This window comes from Canis lupus, chromosome 31 (assembly GCF_011100685.1).
Source record: "Canis lupus familiaris isolate Mischka breed German Shepherd chromosome 31, alternate assembly UU_Cfam_GSD_1.0, whole genome shotgun sequence".
Lineage (NCBI taxonomy): Eukaryota > Metazoa > Chordata > Mammalia > Carnivora > Canidae > Canis > Canis lupus.
In genome coordinates, this window is record NC_049252.1 from 25,785,981 (window position 1) to 25,799,264 (window position 13,284).

Sequence of the window (13,284 nt, forward strand, 5' to 3'; positions counted from 1 at the left end):
AGATCTAGTACTTCCTTAGCAATAATTTTTTTTTTTTAATTCATTGTTTGAGATCTTAGAAATGCAACATGCTGGTTTATAGACTTCTGAACACATATTGGTCAGGAAAAAGGTGACTGACCTTTCCCAGAGAAACAACAGGAGTGTCAAAGAAGCCCAATTCATCATAAGAAGGTGGGGAAGGTCCCAGATCCACAGCCTCTGGACTAGAAAACAGAGTCCACAGCCCCAAGCTCACAGTCCCATCCCCTGAAAAGACTGATGTGAGGAAGGATACTCATAAGTGGGCACAGGATGGCTGGAAGGTTCCCTGGTAGCTAGCAGAAACTTGATAAGCATGGGCAAAGGGAACCAATCATTGTGGTAATTCAATTCTTGGGGAGATAGGACTCTCTTTTGACAGATGGAGTGTATTAATTTGACAAAGTGCCACAAACTGGTGCTCAAACAACAGAAATGCATGATGTCACAGTTCTGGAGGCTGAAAGTCCTAGATCAAGGTATTGGCAGGGTTGAGTCCTTCTTTTTTTATTTTCCTCATTTATTCCTTTATCCTTATTTATTCCTTTTCAAAAATTCAATTAACCACCATATAGTACATCATTATTTTCAGATGTAGTGTTTAATAATTTATCAGTTGCATATAGCACCCAGTGTTCATCACATCATGTGCCCTTCTTAATGCCCATTACTCAATTACCCCATGCCACCACCCACCTTCCCTCCAGCAACCCTCATTTTGTTCCCCAGAGTTAAGAGTCTCTCATGGTTTGTCTCTCTCTCTGATTTCTTCTCATTCAGTTAGTTCCTTCTAAGGGCGGTGAGGGAAAGACCTGTTCCAGGCGATTCTCCTTGGCTTATATGCATCCATCTTCTCCCTGCGTCTCAGCAGATCCTTCCTTCTATGTATGAATATCTCTGTGCCTAAATTTCACCTGTTTATGACAATAGTCATATTGGATTGCAGCCTATCATCATAACCTCACTATATAACTTGATTGCTTCTCTAAAGACCCTATCTTCCTGTAAAGTCATATTCTGAAATACTGGGATTTAGTACTTCAACATATGAATTCTGAGGGACACAATTTAACTTATAACAAGGACAGGTAGTCATTAAAGTGTGGGGGGAAAGCATTTTAAGATTTTGATTAGATATTATCTCAAACTTCAGTTTTCCCTGGGTTTAATGAGGAACTGGAGTGAATTTTCTCCTAAGGAACTTTATAAACCCTTTCCATTGGGTGCGGTATGTGAGGAAAACAACCCAGCAGAGTCCTTTGAGGTTTCACTAATCAGTTATCTAATTAAAATGAAATTGATTTTCCTTTGCACAGACAGGACTGAATATGTTTTATTCACTTACTAAAGAGACATAGATCATTTCTTTCTCATATATAGGATGGAGGTGACTATTTTCACCAGTAATCACCATGCAATGCTGCAGGGCCTGGCCACATCCTACTCCTTAGCGTCTCATACTGACAAAATACTGTGTTTTTCTATTTCCTGTCCTAAGGTGCCAGGCAGCAGAATCTTGGTTCTTGAAGTGATGATCACATATTTTCAATTGTCAAGAAATACAAATAATACAAGCAGTACTAAGAATGCCTGTATTCTTTTTCACAAACATTGCCACAAGTCCACTATAAGCCAGTAACGGAGGAAGAATGTCATCCTTTCTGGGTTCACTCTCTGTCTGAGAGATTAAGACAGGATGAAAAAACTCAGGATTCCTAAAGTACACTGTAAGAGCAACAGACTAATGACTATAGAGACCAGATATGTACAGTTGTGAGCAAAGTTGCATCAAGGCCTCATTTGCAAATCATCTTGAAATTGTGTGTCTTGGGGCATATTTGATCAAAAAGACATTATAACATGGAGATTCCCAATTTTTATTTTATTGTTTTAAAATATTTTATTTATTTATTTTTAGAGAGACAGAGCACACAGGAATGTATGAGTGGGGGAGGGGCAGAAGGGGAGAGAGAGGGAGAGAATCTCAAGCAGAGTCTATGCTGGGCAAGAAGCCCCATGCCGGGCTCCCATCTCACAATCCTGAGATCATGACCTGAGCCGAAACCAAGAGTTTGAGGTTTAGCTGACTGAGGCATCCAGGTGCCCCTTGAGATTCCAAAATTTTAAATGGAACTAGAAACCTTTCGTTCAGATGAATGGATAAAGAAGATGTGGTCTATGTATACAATGGAATATTCCTCAGGCATTAGAAATGACAAATACCCACCATTTGCTTCGACGTGGATGGAACTGGGGAGTATTATGCTGAGTGAGGTAAGTCAATCGAGAAGGACAAACATTATATGGTCTCATTCATTTGGGGAATATAAAAAAATAGTGAAAGGGAATAAAGGGGAAAGGAGAAAAAATGAGTGGGAAATATCAGAAAGGGAGACAGAACATGAGAGACTCCTAACTCTGGGAAACAAACTAGGGGTGGTAGAAAGGGAGGTGGGTGAGGGGTGGGGGTGACTGGGTGATGGGCACTGAGGGGGGCACTTGATGAGATGAGCACTGGGTGTTATTCTATATGTTGGCAAATTGAACACCAATAAAAAATAAATTTATAAAAAAAAAGAAACCTTTCATTCAAAGATGTCTATCTGATCCAAAATTAAATAAAATACCAATAAAACTAATTAAACTGCAAGCATTTTAAGAGAAATGAATAGAAATGGTTAACTACTCTTAAAAATAAGCACAGAGGAGAGTCAACTTTAATGAATGAGACAAATGGAAACATTTCTTTGGTTTGACAGTATTGCCAGTTTAGAAGGCTAAACCAGGATAAACGGTGTGTGAAAGAAAGATGGAGGAAAAGACAGAAGGAAGGGGGAGAAAGGGATGTATGGAAATGAGAAAGAAAGGGACATTCTAGGATAAGAAACACAGCATGGGAGCACAGCATTAAGCCATTAAGTTAGGAGGTCAATTATCACGAGTTTTGTGGTGTTGATTAGTCCCGTGAAGGTTTAAAGCTGTGCTTTCTATATAGGGTTATAGTTGCTACGCTCTTATTTTTAAACAAGCATACTTTTTGGAGTCTCAAGTTTCTCATTTAATTATAAACATCTTCCTTTTTTTGTTGAAGAATGACTCAGGCAATAAAAAAAAAAGAATGACTCAGGCAATAAAAATGTATTTAAGATATTTACAGTAGTGATTCTCAAATTTGATATCTCAGTAGGACTTGGGAAGTGTTTTCTTTGATTCTTTGAACAAAGATTCACGTGTACTCTTTACTAATTGCCAGGCAATACCTGTATTTTACTTATATTATTATCTCATTTAATTCTCATAGTAACCCAATGCAAGAGATACTATTTTTTCCCATGTAACAGAGCAAAAAAAGTGAGGCATGGAGAGCTCAAGCTGATGGCACAAGATCACAGTGCTGGGAAAGATAGTGCCAGGGTTCACCTTCCTGGCGTTCTGACAGCAGAACTGGGGCTTTGAGCTTCCATGTTACCTTCTTCTCAAATACAAAAGTGCTCTCCACCACCTCCCCACCACACACACATACAGCCACGCACTGTGCTGGTGGCATCCTGACATGTATGTTTTAATAGGCATTACTTATACTCACTGGAGTTTAAGATCCTGAGTAATCACATATAGTTCATTCCAGAATGCCCTAAGATTATGTTGTTTGTTTTAAATTCCAACCATCTAGGGACACCTGGGTGTCTCAGTGGTTGAGCATCTGCCTTCGGCTCAGGGCGTGATCATGGAGTCCCGGGATCAAGTCCCACATCAGGCTTCCTGCATGGAGCCTGCTTCTCCCTCTGCCTATGTCTCTGCCTCTTTAATGAATAAATAAATAAAATCTAGATAGATAGATAGATAGATAGATAGATAGATAGATAGATAGATGATAGATAGATAGATGATAGATAGATAAATTCCAACCCTCTAAAAATGAATCAAATTCTGGTATTAGGATAAGTTAAAAAGTCACTATCAAGAAAGGTAGCAAACAAGGAAAAAAGGAACCTGTATATAAACATTTCTCAAAGAATACACAGGCTAAACTCTGTTTTACAGCCTTTAACCCCTCCTGTCAAAACCTTAGTCTATTTTGAATGGGGCAGAACTTGCAAGGGAGACTTGCCCATTAGTCTCTCGGCACAAAAACCAAATTTTAGCATCATAGAATTTGAGCACAGAAATGGGAAAATGAGTAAATGGAGTTAAGCAGTTTATTCCACTAATAAGTGAGATAACCAGAGCAAGACCCTGGATTGGAGGCATCCCAGATGTTGGCACTCTCTCCAGTTGCTTCAACAGACACTGGGAAGCCAGGACCTCTGCTATGTTTGTGTCTCCAGCCATCCATCAATGAAGCTCAGCCAATTGGGCAGCACTATAAAGGTCCCCTCCAGAGAGAATCAGGCTGTCTTCCTGTCAAGGGCTCCTACCTAATTACAAGGGTAGATAAGCTGAGGGGACGAAGAAACCTTAAGTACCCTCTACTGAAGCCTCTGAAAACCCAGAAGTACTCTGGCATAATTTCTTCCTCTTTACCTTTTCTTTTCCTGTTCTTCTCTCCATGCCATACCCCATGCCCACATAGGTACCCTCCCCTCCACCCCTGAACTGGAGATGAAGGAAATTTGTGAACAGAGAGCTCACCTAACCTTATGTCACCTTCCAGAGGCTCACCTAACCCTATGTCACCTTCCAGAGAGAGCTCACCTAACCCTATGTCACCTTCCAGAGAGAGCTCACCTAACCCTATGTCACCTTCCAGAGAGAGCTCACCTAACCCTTTGTCACCTTCCAGAGGTTAGGTGAATAGATGCAGAGTAAATATGGAGTTGCTTCCTCATATTCTACTCCTTCTGCCTTCAGTCAGTAAAGTCTGGGGAAAGAGAGAAATGAGGCAGGAGATGGTGATATTCCACCATGAGGAAGAGGCCAAGACCTCTTCTGTGGCAGGAGACGAAGTTGCATACACACACACACACACACACACACACACACTTCTGCTCACCTGTGCTTTTTCTCCTCCTCTCACTACTTTCCACTAGGTCAAGACTTGATATCATCTGGAAAACTTTAAGCCCGTGGGTCTTAGCTGACCTGTGACATCTGAGTAGAAAAACTTCCATGTCGATTAGATACATATAGTCAACCTTCATTAAGCTGCCAATCAAAGAAAGAACACACAAAAGTAGTTAATATTTACATAATTTTCTTAGGTGACATATCTAGTTCATTTAAGACATTGAAAACATTAAGAAAATTTCCCTTTTCATTCAATCAACAATGTCTATAGAGTGCCTACTATTTACCACAGACCGATTTTAGTTCCACTCGTACATTTAACATCTGATTTCTAACTCAAATGCCTTTTTTATTCTGCTTTCCAATTTTAGCTATCACAGTCTGTCAAAATCGCTATTCTTCTCTCCTGTATTTATGGTGAGTCGTTACTACTCATCATGAGGCCATCTGCACAATGTCACTGGGTAGTGACACAGAGCCTTTGTTCAAACCCTAGGATGCTGCATCTTGCAGGATGGATATTAATGCTACTAAATCCATCTTCAACATTTCCAAACAACAGCATTCATAACAGCTATTATATCTGCACAGCAGCAAGAAGAGAGGGTGTAGCATATTATTAGAAGGAACTGCCCATTACAATAGAATTATGACGTTATAAAGAGAAAATAGATTTCCTTTTCTCTGTAATGTTATACTTCATATTCTTAAAAGACGATCCCTGTACAGAGATGGTTACAGTTGTCAGGCATATAGTATGATGTCACACGGCTATGACATCTCCTGTGGGCTCCTGACTAGATGTTAACCCTTTAGTTTAATAATTTAACTTAATTTAATTCAGTTTAATTTTGTTAACCCATTAATCTAACCATGGTTGTACATCAGAATCACATATGGAGCAGCCTGAGGAGGAGTACAATCATTTGGTTTATAAAATTGTGTATTTATTTTCTGATTGGTTTGTATGTTCTAAAATGATTCGTTTGTTAATTCTGTTGCATATTCAGAAGTAAGACACCACTGATTTAAGTCATTGCCCAGTATATAAAAACCACGTCAAATTCTGCAAGCATGTATTTTAAATCGAGGATCATAAGCATCAGTGAGTTGGTCCGGTTGACCTGTCATTTGTTTCATGATTGGTGTTTTATATTCCAGTCCACCAACACAGACGCATTATATTTTCCTATTAAACATAGAAGAGTATCCTTCAAGTGCACAGGGAAGTTGTTTTCACAAAATATCTTAAAACCCAAAGCCTCTCAATTTACCTCTTGTTACTACTCGTTACTACTTATTTATGAAAGAGACATTAATTAATACAGGAAAATGACAGCACATGCTTTATGACTAATGACAGCTGAAATTTGGTCCCATAGCTATAAAATAAAGAGGAGTAGCTGAACTTGGGAATTTTGGAGAGCCCATCCTCTATGAATGGAACTGCTTGTAGTGAGTTCCAGACACCTGCAAGCAAGGATCCCAGCATAGCCAGATTTTCAGAATTTTTAAAAGATGTCAGAAATCGATATATGCATGAATTTTTTATTTTTAAATATTGGCAAGTAATTTAGAGTTTAATAAAAAAAAAACCTGTGTGTGGGGGGGTTCCATGCTTATGTGATGAACAAACATGTGTGGGCTGGATTTAGTAGAGGACCTGGGAGTTTGTGATTTGTTATTTCAGCTGATATCAACACTATCACATTGACGTGAGGAAGGTCAGATGTATAGGGAAGAGGACAACATTGTGTGCCTGTGAGGGCAGCCAAAAGGTTGTGTCACCATAGACAAATTTTGCTGACTTTATTATTTTGGTTAATAAAGTCCTATCTCCAGTGAGCAAAAATCACTCTTACTTGTGATAAGACAACTATTTTCAAGAAGTTCTTTGAAAAACAGTTATTTGAGAAAGGCATGGTGTTCACAGCATTGAGTGCGCTTTTATCTCAGTGGCTAGAAACCGTTAGGAAAAAAAATCTAGAAATTTAAAAGATCATAACATAAACTTTTTAAAAGTATTTGTTTGATGTGAATCAAGTTACTTCATCATTTCTTGGACTTATGGAAGTCCTATATACAGTGTTTTCTTTTGTAAAATTGCAGTGAAACCTACTTTTACATTGAGGAAAAGTTGTTAATTTAAGCACATACAGTAGAATTGTATTGTAGTTTTTTCAAATAGAGTTGCAACTCAATCCTTAAGCCATAGCAGTATACTTTCTGAGTGCCTGATACCACATAATTGACTTTTGGTGTACGTTACATTGGTGTATTCATCTTGAAATTGGCAGGAAACAGCAATATACTCAAAAAATGTGATAAATCTATCAGATATTTTCCTTTAAAAAAAAAAAAAAAAACTTGGAGTTAAAGAGGACCAGAGGCAAATAACAAAAACAATAACAAATCACAACAATACAATTACTGAAAGTTAAGTTAGGGCTCTGGGCAGAGACATTTCCATGGAAAGTATATTGAAGAGAGACCTGGGCACTCTACATGAGTCCCTGATATCTCAGACAGAACATGACCAGCACATGTTCAAGCATCTTGGATAGAGCAACTTAAGTGAAGACAGAGACAGATTTAACCCAATGAAGCTTCCGTGGGAGGGTCGTCTTTTGTCTGACTTTTTCCAAGGGAGGTTTGGAGGAATCCACTGCTCCAGTTGTGCTGCTGTAGTCTGAGAGTCAATTATTTGCCCTTGAAGTAGTTCTGGAGCTCTGGGTGGATCCAGAAAACTGCCTGTACTACCTCTAGCCTCTAGAATCAACCTGATGAACCTCAGCACTTCAGAGAGTTTTGACTTTAAGAAGAAGGATTAGAACCAAGACATTACTCTGCTACCTGATAGATCACTAAAACCAAGGGTCCATAGCCATTTGTAGCTGATTTTTTTAAAAGATTTTATTTATTTATCCATAAGAGACACAGAAAGAGAGGCAGAGACATTGGCAGAGGGAGAAGCAGGCCTCCGACAAGGAGCCTGATGTAGGACTCCATCCCAGGACCCTGGGATCATGCCCTAAGCCAAAGGCAGATGTTCAACCGCTGAGCCACCCAGGCATCCCTATAGCTAATTTTTACATAAGTCCACAACCTCTAGGGCCAGCAGACTGGGATAAGAAGGTGAATCAGGGACACCAGACTGAGATAATCATAATCCCAGGATTGAAGCACCAACTAAGAAGAAACTATACAGGATGTTATAGATGTGGCATTAATAATAAATAGTAATGTTGAAAGGAACTTTTCTGTGTCATCAAAAATAATTTTTTGATTCATAATTTTAGAAGAAAACCTGAATTCTATTCTATTCTTTGTAAAGAAAATCATGTTTATAAAATTATTGTCATATGTAAAAGTGATCAAAGACTATGTAGCCAATAAAAATAGACGAAATGTTATAGATGATGGTAATGATTATGATGATATCATATTATTGTCTTGATTTTGTGATATTTGTTTTTGTCATCTTGTAATTTATATTTATTAATATTGTTTTATTCTAAATTAGTGTTCATATTTTTATCTACTATTATGTTCATAATGGTGTATTCTTTTTCTTAAAAAAAGTGCCCCCAAGTTATAAACTTCAAGATTCATATAACCTGGATCCCCTCTAGTAAGAAAGCTGAGACAGAAGCATGTACCAAAAGTAGGAAGAAAATTATAGGATCTGCCATGACCTTGGAAATACTCAGAGAACATTCAAAATTTTGAGGTATTGTGGGAGGGTAGCCCTCACAATGTTTCACACATATAAATGTATTGCACAAAAGTCATGAATTAAGTTCATTTTGAAACAATTTGATATGACTGAACTAAGAAGTAGAATATTCATAAATCACCCAATGGGGTAGAAGAAAATCTTGACAGTCTTGTCCCTCTCTCTACCACTGTCCCTTGTTTCCTCATTTCATCTCAATAGCATCTCCTACTTCAGTTTTCTTCACATGTGTTCATGTTGGTCTCGTCTTGCTTTGGATTAGATTTCATTTTTCTAAAGACTAAATTTTTACAACATATTTGATCAGGATTATGCCCACTTCTAATTGTCTCTGTCAATCCTCTTGGCTTACTTTTATAACAGCCCTCTAGATTGGATATAGTAAGCATTTCTAGTAGGAAGTAATAGATGCAAAATTATATTAGAGAGAGTGAATCAATGGTTGGATGTAGGAGCAATCTTTAGAAGGTTCCTTAAGACCAGATTTCTGCTTCTCAGCTACTGACACAAAAGGGAGATGACTGCACTGTAATCCCCACCCTAGGAAGAAAGCATTCCTCAGCCAAAGCTGAGCACATGTAAGTAGTCATGACCAGAAAAATCAGAGGGGCTTCCCTGGCCATGATGGAGTAGATATTAATTATACACCATCATAGCATTTGTAACATAGATTTACTTCATTGACATAGAGCTGTAAAAACAAAATGAGTGAACCCATAAACGAAAGATGAAGAGAGGTAGTGAACTCCAATTACAAAAAGGACTACTGCATTAAACATATGCAGATGAGGGACTCCAAATTTGGAAAAGATGACCCTGTAAAGTGCCACACCCATTCCTGAGAGTATATAAATGCCTCACTTGAGGAGTAGTGATATATTCAAACGTAGAATCTTCTGTCAGTCAGCTGAACTCACATCTCCTGCCAACATGTCCTACAGCTGCTGCTCTGGAAACTTCTCCTCCCGCTCCTTTGGGGGATACTTGCGTTATCCCAGCTCCTCCTGTGGCTCATCCCACCCCAGCAACCTGGTCTACCGCACTGATGTCTGCTCTCCCAGCACCTGCCAGGTGGGCTCCTCCCTCCACAGTGGCTGTCAGGAGACCTGCTGTGAACCTACCAGCTGCCAGACATCCTGTGTGGTGTCCAGACCTTGCCAGACGTCCTGCTACCGCCCGAGGACCTCCACGCTCTGCAGTCCCTGCCAGACGACTTGCTCTGAATCTCTGGGTTTGGGGTCCAGCAGCTGCCGTTCCCTGAGCTATGGATCCAGAAGCTGCTACTCAGGCTGTGGATCCCAGGGTTTAAGACCCATGAGTTACAGAGTCTGTGGCTTCCCTTCTCTGGGCAATGGATCCAGATTCTGCCCCTCAACCTACTTGGCTTCTAGGAGCTGTCAGCCTTCTTGTTATAGACCAACATGTGGATCTGGCTTCTTCTGATCACCTTATTAAATTTCTAATCTTGTTGTCCAATCTCACCAATGTCTTTACTCATAATCTTTATTATCTCTGTCACCTACAGGAAGATCTTTGATTATCAAATCTTCACCTTGTCTCTGGCCCCAAATAGTGGCTGACAGACTTTATTTGAAAAATTCTGTAATTAATGTACTAATTGAAAATAAAATCTAAAGTCTGCATTGGAGATAAAATTTGTTATTGGATTTTCTTTCAAAATTATATTAAAAGCCAAATCATTATAATCTAACAAACTTACTAGTTCTGATAACCAGCTATGTTTATTGTTGCTATTAGTTATTTCTTGACTAGGCTTTTGATTGTGATAGATAATGATGATATTATTAAAAGATCAATATGCACCTGGAAATATTTTGAAATCCTAAGAAATTGAGGATTTGAATTTTGAGGGACCTCAGATATTTTTCTTTAACTACAAGTAGTAGTAAACTATTCTTTAAGTACATAGACTTTTATGAATTGAAATTTGACTCAGGAATTAAATTGATTCCCTCACAAGATGTGGGAACACCAACAAGCATAATGCAGCAGACTAGTTGATAGTTATATAAGGAATGCAGAGAACAAAAATAATATTTACATTTATATGGTAAGGCTTATACATAAAAGAAAAATTGAATAGAAGACAAATGAAAATGATTATGTATGAATTTTAAGTTATTTTGCTTGAAGTCACCTACCATTTCTTGATAAAAGTGATAAACACCTGCATCTCACTGATGAGTATTCAACATGGTCTTATCTCCATATGTGTAATGAACAATACCACAAAATTTGAGTGAAGAATCTAAAATCATAAGGATAATTTCCACCTTGGTTTTTACTCATGTTTCAAACTAAAAGATAATTAACATTTGATACCATCAGGAGTGATGATTTAATGTGTATCTCAACAAAAAATGGGGAAATATTACTTCTCTTTTTCATGGTAATATTGTCTGTTATCTCAGGCAAAGTATTTTCAGGAATAACAAAGTGCAAAAATAGATTTTGATAAAGAACCTAAAACTGAGAACAAAAAGAGTTAACATATGTTTAGTAAATGTGCCTGCACCTTATTTCTTTAAGCTGTACAACAGCCCTTGGAGAAAGATACCCATTATGAATCTGTTATGTTAAATGCAAGAAAAGGGAGATGCAGAAAGAATAAGGAACTCATAAAGAATACCTGTCCCATAGCATCTTAAAAGGTGAAATTTGTTTAGAATTGCAAAGACATAACAGTATTAGAAGGGGCAAAGGGGAAATCTGGGCAGATGAAATAAAATAAGCACAGTAGAAAAGACTGAAAATTATTTTTATATTCAAGGAATGAATGGAAATTTGGTTAACTTACAATTGAAGATTTTATACAGTGTGAGAAAAACAAACATGGTTAAAAATAGTTAAGTAACTGCCCCTCAATCATTTAGAGGTATTACATTTTCTTTACTTCTTTTTTTAAAAGATTTTTATTTATTTAGGAGAGACACAGAAAGAGAGGCAGAGACACAGAGAGAGGGAGGAGAAGCAAGCTCCATGCAAGGAGCCTGATATGGGACTCGATCCTGGGAATCTGGGATCATGCCCTGAGCCAAACACAGACACTCAACCGCTGAGCCACCCAAGTGTCCCACATTTTGGTTACTTATTTAGGGGTATTATACTTTAAATTGCAATAATTCTTGTTTCCATTGCATCCATTCAAACTTTTAAAATAGGTTTGTGGGATGCCTGCGTAGCACAGTTGGTTAAGCCTCCGACTCTTGGTCTTGGCTCAGTTCCTGATCTCAGGACTATGAAATCAAGTCTCAGGTTGGGCTCAGCACTCAGCTTGGAGTTAAGACTCTCCTTCTGCTTTTCTCCTGTCCCCCTACGCTTTCTAACATAAATAAATAGATATTTAAAGTAAAATAATTTTGTGATTGGACACTCTTACTCTTATTTCTCACCTATTCTAGCCACTCTTTAATATATTATAAGATAAATCTTTCATCCAAGAATTGGTTAGGAATTTTAAGCTTATTCCTAAAGGGGGAATAAGATAAAAATTAATATACTTACAAATGAAAATATTATTTGGAAATTTCTTTTTTGTCTAGAAAATTTAAGCAAAGAAAATATATGTGAAAATGTCCAGAAATTATTATGGCCAAAATGTCGGGGAGATTTTAACAACAACAACAAAGTCGTAGAATTTGTGACTACTTTTAGATTAGGGATATTGTTGAATCCAAAAGAGGCTGATGAGACTCATGAGCTCAGGTAACTCCAAATGAAAGTTAGAAATTTCCAATGATTTTGACCAAAACTGAGACTCTGAACAATATGTTAGGACTAGGGAGAACCTTAAATATTTACCCCTTCCTATGAACTGAAATTAAGCTCCTAATCATGTCAATGCTTGATTAGATTAGCATGGTACACAAACTGGAGTAGCCACCCTGAAAAACAGTATGGAAGATCCCTAAAAAATTAAAAATAAAGCTATGCTATGATATGGGAATTTCACTACTAGGTAATTACCCAAAGAATACAAAAATGCAGATTCAACGGGATACACAGACCCTGATGTTTATAACAGCATTATCAACAACAGCCAAATTATGAAAAAAGCACAAATGTTCATCAACTAATGAATGGATAGAGAAGTTTTAGTATGTGTGTGTGTATATTATATATATATATATATATATATATATATATATAATATGTGTGAATGGATAGAGAAGTCATAGTGTGAATGGATATAGTGTGTGTGTATATTTATATATATATTATGTATGTGTGAATGGATAGAGAAATTTTATAGTGTGTGTATAATATACATATATATATGGAATATTGCTCAACCATGAAAAAGAATTAAATCTTGCCATTTGCAGTGATGTAGATAGAGCTAGAGAGTATTATGCTAAGTAAAAGAAGTCAGAGAAAGACAAATACCATATGACTTCACTCATATGTAGAATTTAAGAAAAATCCAGATGAACGCAGGGGTGAAAAAGACAGAGAGAGATAGAAGCAAACCATAAAACAGACTCTTAAATATTCAGAAC

At 37.6% G+C, this 13,284-nt stretch overlaps 1 protein-coding gene across 1 annotated transcript; it reads left to right on the forward strand.

Moving 5' to 3' along the window:
• Window positions 1–9,673: 9,673 nt before the first annotated feature.
• Window positions 9,674–10,207, forward strand: LOC100686187 (keratin-associated protein 13-1-like). Its single transcript, XM_038581124.1, has one exon. The coding sequence runs from the start codon at window positions 9,695–9,697 to the stop codon at window positions 10,205–10,207; it is 513 nt and encodes a 170-aa protein (XP_038437052.1). The 5' UTR covers window positions 9,674–9,694.
• The last annotated feature ends 3,077 nt before the right edge of the window (window positions 10,208–13,284 follow it).